The sequence below is a fragment of the Acartia tonsa genome, chromosome 1, assembly GCF_053477335.1.
Source record: "Acartia tonsa isolate MP-2025a chromosome 1, ASM5347733v1, whole genome shotgun sequence".
NCBI lineage: Eukaryota > Metazoa > Arthropoda > Copepoda > Calanoida > Acartiidae > Acartia > Acartia tonsa.
The window spans coordinates 36780360-36798457 of NC_137260.1; the positions used below are offsets into that span (position 1 = coordinate 36780360).

Sequence of the window (18098 nt, forward strand, 5' to 3'; positions counted from 1 at the left end):
ATGTTTAGTATGTTAATTAATATGCTAATCAGTACAACCATTTTAACAAGTTTTACATAGCTTTGATTCGCCCACTCTCTCTGTCAATATTTATGTCCGTATACTTGTATTTACACATTTATCTTTACTGACTTCGGTGAATTTTTTTGAAGTACTTTTGTTATAGCTTGTAGTAAAAAATTATTTTTTCAGGAGGAAAGCCAGGCTGAAAAGCGTCAACTCCTTGCCATGCACCAACAAAGAGTCATCTCAAGGTAAACATTTTGTAATTTTTTTTAGATAAAAACTAAAAAAAAAGGTGTATATAAATACTAATCAAAGATATGGAGTGATTAAAATTAATGAAATGAAAAATAAAATTTCCATTAAAAGGGGTATAAATTATATGTGTTTAGAGAATAGAATGAAACAAAAATTGTGTAAAATAATATCAACATTACATGATTAAACTCGACCTTTAGGAAACATTTTGTATTTTCTTTTTTAAGCTCATTTTTCTCTTCATTTTTTTGGTGTATATTTTTTCATCTACTTTATGAGAGAGAATTAATGATCTAAAAGTTTAGTTTTTGCCAAAAACACACTCTATTTAATGAAAAAATATTCATTATAATAAAACGCAAATTATATTAACATTTTTAATGCGTATTAAATGCAATTTAAAAATAGTTATTTCTCGCATCGTATTATAAACGGCTTTCCGTTTCCGTGGATATAGAATGTATATAACAATTATAAGATTAAAACGAGTTTTTTTTAGCCCCGTGGTGCCGAAGGCACCGGCTAAATAACTGATTTTAATCTTATGATTGTACATTTTTATATTCGTAGAAAGCTGGATATAATATGATGCTAGACATAGTTTTTTCGTATGGATGAGAACCGGTTCCTATCCACCGGATTCGAATGAATACGAGAAAACATCTTATAATTTAAGTCCATTAGAAAAGAAAAACCAAGAATAGCTATTGACATCTTTATACAGTTTAGCATACCTATTAACTGACAGCCAGACTCTAGCTATAGACAAGTTACACTACGAAAAATAAGAAAATGATGTTTTTTTCCATATTGATAATAAAATATTTATGTAGAGATGAAATAAAATAAATTTTGAACAATTTTTGGATAATTATAAGGGGAAAATTACCACATATTCTTTCTCTTTTTCTTTTTACTTTATGAAATTAAATTGGGCCCCTAAACCATATCTCCCTCTCTATATTTTACTCTTTATTTCCATTTTCCCACACTTTTCTGTACCACATGAAATGCATTCCTGATTTATTAGCAGTCTTTTTTCTTTACACTACGGGGATTATTTTTCTTCACTACATAGTATATAATGCCTCTGTACCTTTCTCTCCCTTTTCTATCTTTAATTTCCTTTCTTTCCCTTCTTCTTTTTTAATTTCCTATTTTTCTCTCTCTTTCTCTTCCTTTTCCCTTCTGCAAACATGATTTTGTCCAATAATGGAAAGTAAAAATGACCCGGGATACAGGGATATGTTAATGGAAAAAAGTTTAGTATATATACTACATTTAGCCAACCATGTAAAGAGAACTATATGTTTTATCATATTTTGAAATCTAAAATGAATGGCTGTCTAATTGTACCTTAAATCTTTAAACCATTGCACTACAATTATTAGCTTCTCCTTTTCTGGGGAGCTTTATTTACTTTTTTAGTAAAGGTGTTATGAACCAACAAGAAAACAGTACTTTTAAAAATGAAAATGGGTAAATTTAGATAGAGACCACAGCCCCCTCCCCCCTCACTTTTTGATGTACTCATTTAATCCCTCAATAACTTTTGTCGCGTGTTACAATTTTCTTCATTATAGTATCACTTGTCTCTGGTAACCAACTAGTTTCATTTCTGTAGGGTGAAGGAACATTTTTTTTGTAGATGAAAAAGTATTGCACTGCATTAGTGTGTGTGTGTGTGCATGTATAAATGTAATAAAATAGGGAAGAAAAATTATTTTTTTTTATTTAGAGTTTTGTGTTCTAAGGCCAAAATTAGGGTTTAGTCTCTTTCGTGGCAACGCCCCATAAGGGGCGATTCTTCGTTTTTTCATAGTAGCTTTTCTCCTATTTCTAGCACCTGTGGGGGGGCTCTAACCCTGCGGGGCCAATTGTCTAACCCTGCGGGGCAATCACCTAACCCAATATAACCTAAAATGTCGTTTAAAAGCCATTTTAAAAATACGACGAATCGCTCCTTAAGGGGTGTTGCCACGAAAGGGACTATACCCCAAAATTATCTATAAAAATAAACTTTTTAAAAAAGCATGAATAGTTATAACGTTGTTACTTTTTTCTGGAAAAATCCAACTCTTCGAAAAAACTTTTTTGGCGTAATACCTTTTTTTGAGCAATGAAACTTCTCCTCCCCCTCCCAAGGTTTTTTTATACTAGCAAAAATAAAATAGGATATATGCTTTTTTGAATTTATGTTAAGTTATGTTAATGATGCCCCACGTGGCTACTAAATTGAAATGTTAGAGTTTCTCTAAAAAAAAAAAATAGGGTCATATATGCTCTACTTGAAAACTAAAGTATTTAATCCTTTTTCTTCTGTTTTTCTAGATTATTGGAAAACTTGGCTGAAGTCGATAATCTATTTGAATATAAATAATGTATATAATGTAGTATATTAATAGTTCCACTCTTTCTCTCTTATCTAGAACTTTCAGAAGTATTTTATCATAATATAGTTTATGGATCTTTTTTTAACTATTTCCAATTTGTATCTAATTAGTATAGCAGTCTTATTATTTATCTATTTGAAATCCTATCATTTATAATCTATAATTGGGTTTGGTCTTTATCTACCTATTTTCTACCTAAATATCAATCTATCCATCTGTCAATTGTCCTAACCTGTCTATCTACATATATGTACCCATTCATTTATTTAAATATCTAACAATCTATCCAGTTACCCATCTAAATATTTTTCTTTCCATCAATATATCCTAAACATGAACTCTTCTTTTGAGAAATGGGAAACACTAAATGTAAGAAATTAGTAAAATTGGGTAGTTTGTTGTTGTTTGTCTGTTTGTTCCCAAACACATAATGCATTTTTCCCCCATACATAGATCATTTTACCAAGGGTGTACAGTACTTTTGGTTTTAGGGAAAGGCCTTATCCGGGAGGAGGAGGTGGGGGGATTAATGGGGGCTTCTGAAATAAATACATTCTCTAATAATATTTTGATATATTGAATGTATTTGTCTGAAAAGAATATTTAATGGACATTAATGTCTGGAAGGAAGGACACAATATGTGGCTTTCTCGTAGTCATAATATCTGGAAGGGGTGCTACTGTGTGACATTCTTGTAGTCAAGTGCTCTGTAAGCATAATGCAAAATTTTTTATTGTATATACGAGAAAGTGTGTTTTTTAAGCTAGTAATATTTAGATATGCTTATCTATCTATCCAAACTGTTTAAGTTTTTCCAAAAATCCAAAATGCAGTTTCGTGTAAGAATTATTTTTTGCTCTCTGAAACTGTGTTCTGTAGCAACATGACATAGAACATTTTTTATTTTTAAGAGGACTGTCTTTATCTTTATCTTATCTTCTTAAATAATATAGATTAATCTTAGATGAAGGATAATATGATTGGTTTAGTAGGTCTTTTGGTAGTCAAACTGAAAAGCAATTAATTAACATACAATTTTAATAGTTGATGTAAATTGTTTGGCCATTAAATAGAATTGTTAACAAATAACAAATTATATAAAGATTTAGAGATAGTCTTAATGTTGGCTAATTAAATAATGTAATGGTATAAAAAATCTGGAAAATTGTCAGGTTATAAAGAACCTGTCCCCTAAAACTTTGATATAAAAATATGTTGTACAGTACATTTACCATATTAATATGATGTGTGTCTCTTGCAATATTATAACATCAAGGTCATCATTTTTGCAGATGAAATTTCTGGGTTATTTATTACCCAGCTATTTCTCCCCAGGCCATTTCCTCTTTTAATATTTTTTCTCTAGATATTTTCTCTCAATCTTGGTGTGTCAAAAAAGATAAGTATTAAAATGCATAACAAAAAATATTTTGATTTAATTTTTATTTCTTATTATTTAAACTTACTTTTCTCTATTTCAACTTAAAAGTTGTTTGTTATTCCAATTAATGCGAATAATTATATTTGAAATAAAGTGATATTGTGATTAAACAATTTAAAAAATCTTTCCATGTGTATAGTGCTTAAAAAGTATAGTAATAAATAATAGTTTTTATTCTTAACAATTCCATTCTTTATTCAAGTACAAATTTAAATGTTTGAAAATTGCAATTCATGTTTTAAAGTTATTTATGTAATGCTACCCACTTACATTCTGATATACCATTACTATCATTTTTGTAATTCTATATGGGATAGGTACCTTTATTTATTTACTACTAATACAATTTATGTAGATTGGAAGGTGCTACAAAATTTCTTACATCTTTCTGACATTGACATATTTCTATGGTGCTTCTTGTTGGCTATATTTCAATCGCCTCTTATGAAATTTTATTTTGGATTTTCAAATCAAATTCAATTAATTACCTCCCGATCTGTTTCTGTTTTATTTTGAAGATATTGTGCTTGAATTACTGTATTTGGTTAGCTTAAGCATATATAGCCTTAAGATAAATTTCAGCATGAAATTGTGTATATTGCCCCTATTTGTAGAGGCATATACATATGTATCTCTTGATATAGAAAGGATTGGGGCAAATTCAATTTATACAATTTAAAGTCAACTCAATTTTGATTTAAAGGTACAGTAACACTTTACTGGTGTCTCTTGATCTATTTTTAATCTAGAGAGATTTGTAAAAAATATACTAATTCAGCAATTAAAGTCACAAAACTGGTTCTTTTAAATATGTGTATAAGATAGACATCAAAGTAATAGCTAAAGATTTTGAACTTATTAATAATGATGACCAAGGGGAGGGGTAATATCTTGCCTTAACCTCTGACAAATTTAACCTCCAAGTTTAAGATGGGATGCTAAAATCCGTTGTCTAATCTCTAGAGATCACCAGATTAAAACACTTTATAAATGCAATAAACCAAACTACAGAGTAACCCTTTAAAGATCAGATATACATATAAATTTAAATAGCCACAAAATTTTGTTGAAACTAAAATATTTTGTCAAATATGAATTGATATTGTTTGTTAGTAAACTGAAATATACAAGAATGGTAATATTTATACATACCCAAAAGCAAAGCTTTACCAAAGATTCTTATCTATCCTAATAAATAAATGAATTTAGTATTTACTATTCAAATTTGGGATAAGAATGCGTAAATGTTACCAAAACAAACTTATAGATATTAATTACGTTGTTTAGTCTACGTAAAGATTGGAAATATATGATAGTTCCAAATATATTTCAATACAAATAATTATTTTTTGTGTGTGTTTCAGAATCAACCAGAGGAAGAAGGATGCGATGAACTGCTACACAGCCGCTCTCAACAAGAATCCTCCCGTCACCCACAGGTACAGATACAGATACATAAATGGTTTTATCAACCATTGTATTCATATTTTGAATTATAGGACTTATCAAATAGAGTAATAACTATAGTAAAGCTATTGTGGCTCGCTCCATAATGAATCAAATCAAGTTGACATGTTATCTCATTAGATATGTTCTATTTTTAGTAGGTCAGGTGTCAATACGTGGCTGTAATGAAAGACACTTTCTCTCTGTAAATTTAATTAGGAGTTTTCTTAAAAATATGATAAGTATTAAATTAAAATTAAAATAAACACAAGTCAAACTCAAATTCTCATCTACATAACTCAAAGCCACTGAGTAACAATGCTTAAAAAGATACTTAGTCAGATTGCTAGATGGGTAGATATATAAATATTGTTATGTTTGCTTCAGCAAGAAGGAAATAAAGTATACATGTATAGTATACATATTATACATACAACAAGCATTGAACAAACTTTTTTTGTGGTTTCAACTTTTTCAATCCAACATTGTATATCAAGTTTAAAACTAGAAAGCACCAAACTTTACATTTTTTGCTCTTTTCTCTCCCCCCATACAAATACTTAAACACACAACCAGTGAAAAGGTGAAAATTAAAAAATTTGAATCATACAAAGTTGGTGTTTTTTTCTTCGTTTTTTTTAAATTATATATTATAGGGTATAAGTTTAATAATAAATAATGAAAATCACTACTAATTTTGAATTTACTTGGGATATAGCACTTTATGAATATAAAATACGAAAATTATTAATCACTTAATTTATACATTTGATTCCACTTGAAATGTTACAGTAAAGAAAAACAATAATATTATTGTATAATATAATAATATACATTCTCTTCTACTTTGACACCTACAACAGGATTATTTTAATTCTCAAAAATATTATGTGATTGTAATTTATACAAGTTATATGCATTATTTATTTTTAATATGATTAGTTTCTAAACTTTTAGTTCTTATTTTTTTATTTTACTCAAGTCAAGTATATCATTAATTAGTGTATTGGTTTTAGCATGTATAACTAATGGAATATCCATATTGCTATTAGATAAAGAAAATCCTATCTTACAATCTTTTTGCCGATAAAGTAAAATTTTTAATTGCAACTGAATTTTAAAGATTTAAATTTCATGGAAATTGATATGGTACTTTTTGTGCAGATTTAATATTTTATTTTCTTAAATATAGAATTATTTGGTTGTCAAAATAATAAAGAAAGGAAAATTTACCAGCTTGCCATTCATTATTAAGAGGAAAATTTCATATTTAATTGTTAAGAAAACTTTTTAAATCTATTTTTAAAATCTTATTATCAATAGCTATTTATTTTTAAGAATAGAATGAAATAAATAATTGGATATCTGACATGACATGAAGTAAAGTAATATACTTTGATCAATAATGAAATTTTTACAATCCGAAAAATTTGAGAGATTTCTACACTTAAAATACAATAACAATATCATAATAAACCAGCGGCTACGTCCCTAGAGGCCTCTGAGGACCTTTATATTAGTTTCACTGTAAAAGAGAACCATATCGGTCTAGTAGTTAGTGAGATCTTATGCTACTGACACGCATCCTAGAACTTTTAGATAAGGATAAAGATTAATTTATTTAGATTTTGTTTTGTATTTAGAGTTCAGAAATGCCTACAGAAGCTGTTGAGATCCATGCACAAGGACCGTCACCATACCATCCAGCATTACAGGTACATCATTTTTATTGGTTAATTAGTGAAAACTAGCCTGCTATTGGTTGAATAAATTGAAGCTAGCATGATACTGGTAGATTGGATTAGACATTGCCCCTCATTGGTTGAAATTAACATTAAAGACTTTGCATTGGTTAAATTATAAACTCTTGACACCCTATTGTTTCAAAGTGCAATAATGGCTACCTATTGGTTACTTAAGTTAGAAAATTCTTTCGATTGGTTCAATAAGATTCCTATTTAATTTTCAAGTAAAATCTGGCTTTTTATTAGCTTATTAAGATAGAATTGATTGAAAATCAAATAATCTAATGCTTTGGCAGAAGAAAAAACATCAATTTAATTTTCTAGACACCTGCTTGAGATCAACATGGAGCAGGCCGAGAGGGAGAGAGAGATCACCATTGAGCACCTCGCCGACATTGACAGATTGGTTAATGAATCTCTTCAAATGTTGTCCAGGTAAATAGATAGATAGATCCTCACAGACATCAATTGAGTTGTCAATCCATTCCTAAAATCATAAAAAGTTAGATAGATAAATAGTTTAGATTCTTTGTTCTCATTTGGTATCAATAGATTTATAAGACAAAAAGTATGATAACTTTGTAAGTCATTAGATGATATTACCTAGGAAAAAAATAATTAGTATCTATAAATAAAAGTACAAAGAAAACTTAATTGGTTGCTTGTTGGTGAATTAATTAGACTAAGATAGTTATTATTTATTATTAACTAGCGGTTACACTTCAAAAGGAGAACCCTATCGGATCGGCAGTCAGCAAGATCCTTTAATACACACAGACAGACAGATAGACACACACTAGACTCATAGACATCCTGTTACTTATTTTAGAAATAAGTTTTGACAATGAGAGTTAAAGTTTAAAAGGAGAAAGAAAAACTGTTGTTAAAGTATTACACAAGCATCATATGATTATAATCAATAAAATATGTCTACCTCCCCGTAAATAGAAAGGCATAAAAAATTTATTAGTCAAAGAAACCAGACAAAAAGAAAAAAAATCCACCATAAATGAATAAACTTTGTTGTAAGTGCTAGGATTAGTGACTGATATTCAGTGATAAAAATCAATAATTCAATTCAATTCATGTAATGTTAAACTGTATTTCTTATTTTGTTTATCTATACGTCTAATATAAACTTTTTGAGGATTATTTACTAAAAAAGATAAGTATCCTAACTTTTTATGAAGCAACCATAACATGGTTAAGATAGTTGAATATTTTGTCCTGATTCTGGTAAGAGCAAAGTTTTAGTTTTGACCTGTTTAGTTTTACCAGAGGCTAAACAATGACAGTTTTACAGTGTTTACACAATGATGCATGCCAAAGCAATGCCATAATTGAATAAAAATATTTTGAAGTTAAAACGTTCAAAAAAAAGATACCAATGTGCATGTAATAAAAACTAAAAAAAAACAAAAAAAGATAGTCGACTGACATACTTTTAATGGTTTAGGTTATATGGCATCTGGTAAACCAATTTCTGCTCATGTACAAGATATAATTTTCCATGACATTTATATTTTGACATAATGACCACCATAAGAGTAAAAACACTAGAGGGGGAAGGGGTTAGATAACTGTTTCTCCCCATCGCAATGACCTTGTGCCGACTCTCAATTGGGTCGTTGAACAACCAATTGTGTCGGTAAGCCAAGTAGCAGATAATAATTTGTTAGCAGACGTAAATGACATTGTAAAAGGGGGTGAGGTAGTTATCGTATATACATTATGTATACTATAGATCTATTATTAGACTGTGCATGATGTCAGATCAACAAAATTTTATCTTTTTTAAAAAACACTTTATGTTTGATGAGTAAACTAGATATTGGTAATTGTTTTCTTTTCTATCGCCAACCAAAACATGAAACATTTTTATAACTTATTTTTCAGTATAATATTTTTCACAAACGTTTTTGTTAAAAAGACAACCTTATTTTTCATATTTGGCAATGCCCCCCCTTCCCCCAAATGGATTTAAAAAGGTTAAGGTATTTTTCTTGGGCATATTTAATTTAGTAGGATCTTAATTAAATTCATCTTGTTAGAATTGTGATAGGTTCATGTCTAAAAACATTAAAAAGGGTTCCTACTGCTGCTGTGTAATGCGTAACGTTTTTTTTGCAATTCTGTAGCATATCATTAAACCTAATTTATTTTATTAAAACAAATTAAAATATTCTAAATTATTTAAATTTTATTGATTTTTTTTCATGGAAAGTTTCATTAAATCATCTTTCACGCAGCTTAAAATAGACTAAATTCTTGAGTGTTTATAAAAAAAACAATTATAAAAAAAAATATTTTTTAATCAAAACTAAAGTACTTTTTTTATGAAAAGAAACATAAGAACAAATAGTATAATAGAAATTTCTTAAAATAAAAATATTTATGTTCTTCAATAAAAGTTCTCTCTCTCTCTCTCTCTCTCTCTCTCTCTCTCTCTCTCTCTCTCTCTCTCTCTCTCTCTCTCTCTATCTCTCTCTCTCTCTCTCTCTCTCTCTCTCTCTCTCTCTCTCTCTCTCTCTCTCTTTCTCTCTCTCTCTCTCTCTCTCTCTCTCTCTCTCTCTCTCTCTCTCTCTCTCTCTCTCTCTCTCTCTCTCTCTCTACTCTCTCACTCTCTCTCATGTAATTGTATTGTATAAGCTAAGGAGCTTATTTACTAAAAAACTTTGCTTATTTATTGCTAAACCTTACCACGTTTATGGGATTGTTTTCTTTTTCAAATTAACAAATTAAAACAATATGTACAATTTAAAGCCTATTTTTGTAACACCAATTATGACTATAGGTTTAATGTTGTTTAAATATCGGATCTATTGTAATTACTATAGCTATGTATAATCATTAAAGGAAAATACATTAGCACATAAACGGGCGCAACTCAATAAACAATTGTATCTTTAATTTTCAATATTACTATTTTATTTTCCATTGCCAAAGGTAGTTGTTTTGTTTAAATGTAAAACCTAAAGTGTAACACTTCCACCTGTGGGTGTAATTGATTAATTTGTTGTCATATGATATTAGTTATTTATCGCATCGTATAATAGACAGATAGACGTGAATTTTTAGTTTGGCTGAAAACCGGTTCTAATCCACCGGATTATAATCGGTTTCGAATCCATACTAGAAAAAGTTTTACTGTTCCTTGTGCCTGGATGTTGTTCATTTATCAAATTTGATCTTGTTTATCTTGATGTTCAATATCCTTCTAGAAATTACACAAGATATTCTAACAAAATAACAAATAAAAATAAATATAAGAAGCATTTAAGATCTCAGAAACTAATTAGGATTCTTTTATAGTTTGATTTTAGTATCTCTCTCCGTTTATTATTTCATCCCAAGGAATATTTCTATCTCCAAAAGCTGTACTCATTTTGCTAGGTGTGTGCTAAGCTACAAAATGACCCTGTCCTATTAGATATGTATACCATTATTTAACATCTATCAAATACACCATTTTTAAGAATAAATTAATATTTATAGTTATGTTATAGAGATAGATTAATGGAAGGTAAATTGATATTTTAGTTATCCTTAATTTTAAATATCATTTTTGTATGAACACTAATACATGTGAGTTTTACAGACAGACACAGAGAAAGGATAAGCTCTTAACAATTTTAATCTTTTAATATTTGTGGTTGTTTCTGATATCCTTTTCTTTCCCCTAATCTTCTACAAATCTCTTTCTAATTGCAAATTATTCACTATCAAAGATTAATTCAATCATAACATTACAAGATTAATTTTTAAATTTAAATAAACGTCCCTTTCCTTGACAGCTAGCGGATTACTTTCAGTTTCTTATTTCACTTTCTTTCTACATTTCTTAACTTCTAGAGAAAGGTGGTTTGATTATCTTCTTTTACATTAATTTCAATTAATGTTGCGAGTACAATTTTTTATTTTTATGTACAGTATCAATTGTAAATAACTAGACTTAAATGGTTTAAATTTAATCATAGCAGCATATCCAAAAAAAACTGTTTGAATTTTCCCCTTTTCTAGTGGTTAAAGTACACTTGTCATTCTACTGAGTAATTTTCTTTCATTTAGTCTCAATTGTTGTTTTTCTTTTGTTTTGGTGGGGGGCCAATTGCCATAACGAATGTAAGACATAAATTAAGCTTCCACAGTAGAACCAAATATCCTGAATCTTTGCTTAGATCTTACTACTTTATAATACAGTTTTAACTGATAAACCAAAGTTGAAACATATTTGCCTATTTTTTTTAGAATTTACCTAACTTTTTGTTTCAGGTACACCGAGCTGAACACGAAGATTCTTCCCCTGATGGAGGACTACATCGTTGCCCTGAGGTCACGTGACAACACCCCCGCTCCCCTCCTCAACATGGACAGGGAGCACGAGCAGGAGATGCTTGACAACTTCAAGTCTGAGGTGAGCTGAAAAACAATTAGATAGATACAGATATAAAAATAAAAAAATATTCTAAAATATAAACTAGTAAGCTTTTTGTCTGAAGCTCGGAAAATGCTGGTTTGTATTTTCTGATAAGCTTTATAAATATCCTAGGTTGGTTTTAGGCTATTTTCATGACTTTCTCCGCCCGCCCTTAGATACAATTAAGTATAGAAAAAATTGTAATCTTACAAATATTTTAAAAGATAAATTTATGATCAAAGGAAAAAGATTGACAAAAATAATAGATATAAGCTTAACTTTATTAGCTTTCTTTCTTTAGGTTGAGGCTAAGAGGAAGGAAGAGAAGGGTGCTGAAGAGGCTGCCAGGCTTGGCGTAGAACAGACAACCACCACACTCATGGATAAGGCCCAGGTAAACAAACCAACACTAGAAATAGACTTTACAAAATATCAACTAATCTCCAACTCCACCCCAAAAAAATAATCTTGTATTAAACCTCTGTTCTTTTAGCTGTCAAACATCATATAATCCATATGTTGAAAGTTAATTGTCTTACACTTTCCTCCTACTATTTTTAAATTCCAATCAAATTTGAATTTAAATTTATATAAAAATATATGTAAAGTTTTATTTTCTTTCAAGTGACATTTGACGAATAAATTTCAGTTAAAACTTACTTTAGTACTTTACAACGCATCAAAAAATGCATTTTGAAATTATAATAGGATGACAATGTCCATAGATGCGAAGCCTTCCATTTCAGATAAACAAAAATCCTAGTAGCTTTACAGATAGTTTGATATAGGGATTCATCAAATTTATACATAAAATTCCTATATCAGATTTTGTGTAATCTTGCTAAAATTATGAAATACTTGTTAAAGATAAGTAGATTAAACATCATTGCCAAAGAAGTATTAATTATCTAAAATAGTTTTTTAAAACCATCCATTGCGAGAGTGTACTGACGGACATATATTAATGTAAAAAATTTTTCGTTTAAAAATTTAAAATTAGTAAATTGCAAAGTTCTCAAGTACACACAGTAAATATTTTTGCGCGCAAAAGAATGACAATCGAAGAAAACATTTTTACCTTGTTTTTCTTAAAATATTCCATTCTTTTTATACATCAGCTAATAATTCGTAAAAAAAACAATACAATACAAAACAACGATAATTTTGGCCTGACAAAAAGCAGCAGTTTCAATTATATAATTAATTAAATTTAATACTTATAAAATAGGTTTTTAAAAAAAGATAAATTAGGTTAGTTAGTTTATCAATATTTGTCTTATCCTATGAAAAATTGAACAATAAGTACAAGATAATAATGTATATTTCTAAAATTCAACATTCTTAAAGTTGGTTCAACTTTTGAGAATATTGCGTTGGTTCCCGTTTCAATATTTAATCACTTCATAATGGATTAATATATAAGGGAGCTAGGGATATAACATTTTTTTTCTATTCTATATAACTATTTTTTTCTGCTTTTAAAGTTAAAGGGATTTTTTTTCATTTAATCATTGAGGGAGGGGACGCTGTTCTTTAAATATACCAGTACTAACAGTTGTTTAAACATGCTCTTGTCATTAAATGACTCAAAAAGTTAAAGGAGTTTCATTTCCATCATTGAGGATTTACACCAATTTATCGCCCAATGTCTTATTCTTTAAGATACCTGCATATAAAACATATTTTTATATGTTTGTGTTAAATATAAATTTATAGCCCACTGTCTTTTTCTTTAAGATATAATGTATAATACATGTTTTCATACGTTTTTGATTATACCACTTTTATTTAAAGTATGTTTAAAGTTAACATCTTGGAGTTATGTATTGATACTGTTCACGTATTTTCATTTCTGATATGGATCCATTTGTTAAGGATACAACAATGGAGGCTGAGACTGGAGCTTCTGGAGACAAGGATGACCTCCAACCCGGAGAGGACACAAGGAAGCTTAAAGTTGAGGTACGACAGTTATCTAATTATGTAGTTATCAACACTTCTGAGGTTGGAGGTTGATATCCTAAAACTACTCTAAGATGTGTTTGAAGATTCACTGAAAAATACATCCAACTTTTAAAAACAAAAGAAATCATACATTTAATAATGTATTTATTCATTTTTAACAGGAAAGATGTTCCCGTCCATTAGGTCTTTAGGTGGCAAATTATAAGTCATCCTTTTTAAATTAGAATTTAATTTTCCAGGTGCACGCTACGGCCATCCACCACTCCATGTCGTCCAGCAGCAGCAGCTCTGACAGCAAGGCCGAGCAGCATGTTGAGCCCAAGGCCTCTCACCTCCAGTCTCATGACTTCAGCCACAAGCAGGGCAGCTACACCTTCCGCAGGGTTAAGGTAACATGTGTTTCTTTGATATTTTCTTCATTTGTTTCAGCCTATTTGTCTATCAATATGTCACTTTGCTTATCTATCTCTCTAAATGAGTAGACCTTATTTTTAATCTATCTATATTCTATCTCGAATATTATCCTTCAGTTGTTATATCTTTCTACCTGACCACTTTTCTAGTTATCAAAATATCTACCGATTTAGGTTGCTGGTGGCGCTGAATCTACCGGAAGCTCTCTGGGCTTGATCCTGATGGTGACCGGCTCCGCCCTTGTGGTCGCAATCATTGTCGGCGTTGTCATCAGCAGGCGCAGAAACTCGAGGTAAAAAATATGAAAATTTGTAAGAGAAGATTTAGAATAACTTCTTATTTTAGTATTCAAGCATAATAAAACCTACATTCTTAGGATTATGGTAGGTTATGTAAAGTATTGTTTGAAAAAGCCTAAAATGAATTAGACTAAAGAAAATATCCAATAGAAATACAGCATTGTTATAAGAATCATAAAAAGGCGTAAATGCAATTAATTACAAAGTTATTCCAAATTAAGAGAGGAAATGTAAGTAGCATTACTATTAAGAATACCATGTGGCATGAAAAAGTTAAATTTGAAGAAGAAAAAAGTTATTATATTATATGATCTGATAGTTATAAATTTAAAAACTTTATGCTCTACTACTTCAAATGATAATATTCTTGTTAAATATGTATTCTTCACTCCAATTCTAGTTTGGTGCAGTAAAAAATATTCCATATTCATTATTTGTATCATTACTCATGCTTTACATTAACAGCATATGTTCAGATGGTCGCATAGATTTTTATTTGACTGTGTACAGATTGTACTATGTATTAGGCGCCTTTAATATCTCACGATCTTAAATGAATGTAAGAGTCTAAGCCTAATATAGAAAAGTAAACTTCTTTGATTAAATAATAATATATGAAACAACTTAATGGCGGTTGGTCAAACGCTTTTCTGAAGTCAAAGTGACATAAATTCAAAATATATCTGTTAATTGGAAATCTGAGGATAGCTGAATATTTTTGTTTTACTTTGATTAAGTAGATGAATGATAACAGACTATTTTATTTTTTATATGTATTGTAAATGTGCTATCATTACAAATCTAAAGATAAAATTTTCGGATTTTTTAAAGAATATTTATCATCTAGAAAAAGCTGCATAATTCCATGGCTTAAAAATGTATTTTTTCATTAATAATCTAAAGTTCCTTCTTTTCATAAAGATTTTTCTTACAAAATTTCAAATCAGTTACAATTATATAATAAATAAAGTTTTAGAAAAAGGCATTTATTAGCACCTGTAGGAATAACCCATACAATGTTCTTCTAACATAACCTAGATTAGGCGTTAAGAAAACAAGATTTTTTCAAAACTTAAATTTTGCTCCTTTTACAGTTTAGCTGAAATTGACAAAAGTGGTACGTCTCGTCATGTCTTTTTAAAAGTTAAATTTACTTCACTTTGTAACAGCATCTAATCATCTTTTTGCAGGTACACCCACCAGCAGTTGGTGAGCAAGATTGGTCGCACCAAGGACGGGTTTATCGAGGTGGACACAGCCGCCTCCCCTGAGGAGAGACACATGGCTAACATGCAGATCAACGGATATGAGAACCCCACCTACAAGTACTTTGAGACCGCCAGCGCTTAAATTCACAATCATTGGCGCGGCAAAAATAAAAGAAGATTTCAGTTTTACAAATCAAAACAAACATCTTTTGATTAAAACTATCTTCTTAAAAAAAGAAAATTCACTTTAAAATCTAATCTACATGATAATGTTAGGAAGAAAATGTTATTTATTCACTACAATTATACTTACTAATAACTTGTACACCAAACTAAATTGTACATAATGTACATGTCAACTGTAGGTATAGATATTTTAAGTAGACATAAAACAAGTACCATAAAAAATAACAAAAAAATATGGAATGAAAAAAAAATTCACCAGGAGAAAGATTAATAATATGATCTTTTTCTATTACTAAAAATAATTGTAAGTCTAAATTAAAATTTTCCAATGTTAATCACGGCAAAGCTTAAAGAAATGGACCAAACCTATTTTTTTTCTGAATTTTTTATTCCCTTATAAAGCTTTAAAATATTTAGTTAATCATTCATTTAATTTCCGATTTTCATTGAAAAATTTTAAATTTAGATAAATGTCCATTCGTCCATAGAGCATATACGCACTTAGCCATAAATACTTTTATAAAACATTTGAAGGATTTTTTTTGAAAATTCCGTGCAAATCCTAAAAATATAAAAATAAAATTTGGTAAAATAAATACAAAAAATACAAAATTTTCTGTCCTCAAATGTTTAATAAGAAAGTTTATGGCTATCAAAAGAATATTGTAATTTTTTGTCCACTTTTTCTTTATTCCATTCTCTTTCTTGATAGAAATATCGACCAAACTTTTCAACTCCTCTTTCCAAACTAAATATTAATATAAACCGTAGGATGGATGATATATTCTTCAATATTTAATAATCCCATGCTAAAATATACAATATTTTATTATTCTTTCAATTAAACTTTTAAATATTAAACATTGGAGTTTTTTACTTCAAAGATATTAAAATGTAAGTAGTTTTACAAAAATGAATATTATATTGTGTATTTCAGCATAAAACCAGCTTTCTTATTTATGATATTATTTTATTAAAATTTTTCTTACTGTTATGTAAAGCTTTTTTCCGCCTATTACATACAAATGGTAGGGAATTTTAAAGAAAACAAGTTTTAGGACATTATACTAATGATTTAAAGACCCCCACAATTTTGCCCTTTTGGAATACAAACTTTAGAAAAATTTTACATTTATTAAACATTTCAATTTTCTGAAAATTTTTAAAGGATGTAAATACTAAAAAAATGAAAGTTGGGTTCTTAAAAATCATAGAAAAATTTTGACTAAAATCTAATTATTAAATTTTTTTTCTGGTCAGCTCAATTCTTTTAAAAATATTCCACTTTAATTAATTAATAGTTAGTCGTTGAATTTTTGTAGGATTTTCAAATTCAAACTGTTAGTGTTTCAATATAAATGATATAGTTTAGATGATATATTAAGTAACATTTGCCGGATTTTTTATTTGAATTGCAAAATAATTGGCGCAATTTTGCAACAATTATTGAGCATGTTTATAAAAATCCACTATTTTAGCCATAGGAAACCAAAAGCGTTGGCTGGGGTTGCACATAATTTTTGGCCATCTTTCTGGGTAGTGGTGGAGATAAATTAAGTAAAAATACTCAGTTTCCAATTAGTTATTCATTTTTATGATTGTAATATAATCAGTGCTAAATTTATCAAATATATCAGCTTTTTGTAATAAAATATTTAAGTGAATTTAGTGTGTTCATACTTGTTCATATTACAAAGCTACAATATATCCTAATTTCTAGGTATGTCTGATCCTATATTATTTATGACTTAAACCAAGTCCTTAACAAAGTATCAAATAATATAAGAGATTAGATAGGGTTTCTCACGTGTGTTAACTAATTAAATCATGTGACCTTAAAAGATTGTAAATTTTAAAAAAGTAAAGACGGGCCATATAAATGAGTTTCTGAGCAGACTCTCAGTTGTTTTTCACTTCCCATATTGAATAGAAGGAAGGACAAAGTCAGTTTTAGGAAAAAAAGAAAAAAAATTTACAGAAAAGTATGAGCTCCTCAACATTCTTTGAAAACAAAGGAAATAAAACACACCTTCAAGTGCCCATTTCCCTTTACAGTGCAGAGGTAACCCTCCTGATACAGACACACACCCCTAAAATAGCCAAGGGAGTTTCAAGGTAAAAAGGATAAACACACTATTTAGCAAAATAACGGAATTTTTAATGCTAAAATTTCTAGAAAGGCGCTTAGAAGTGTTTAGTTATTTTGGAAAAGATGATCCTAAGAGGTATAATTATATCTTTTATTACCTGGAGATCCTCCACTCAACCACTATTTAAAAAAAAATTCAAAATGGCAGGGGGATTTTTAGTTTTTGGGGGGGT

The 18098-nt window shown here is 29.0% G+C and overlaps 1 protein-coding gene across 1 annotated transcript in view; it reads left to right on the forward strand.

Moving 5' to 3' along the window:
• The window catches only part of Appl (amyloid-beta-like protein), a 66601-nt gene extending 49161 nt beyond the window's left edge, over positions 1–17440 (forward strand). The window contains exons 11-20 of the mRNA XM_080160027.1: positions 193–254; positions 5461–5535; positions 7186–7257; positions 7612–7722; positions 11560–11701; positions 12006–12098; positions 13580–13666; positions 13909–14058; positions 14257–14375; positions 15573–17440. Coding sequence (XP_080016153.1) covers positions 193–254; positions 5461–5535; positions 7186–7257; positions 7612–7722; positions 11560–11701; positions 12006–12098; positions 13580–13666; positions 13909–14058; positions 14257–14375; positions 15573–15732 — 1071 coding nt within the window. The 3' untranslated portion in view covers positions 15733–17440. The remainder of the gene's footprint in view (positions 1–192; positions 255–5460; positions 5536–7185; positions 7258–7611; positions 7723–11559; positions 11702–12005; positions 12099–13579; positions 13667–13908; positions 14059–14256; positions 14376–15572) is intronic.
• Positions 17441–18098: the final 658 nt, after the last annotated feature.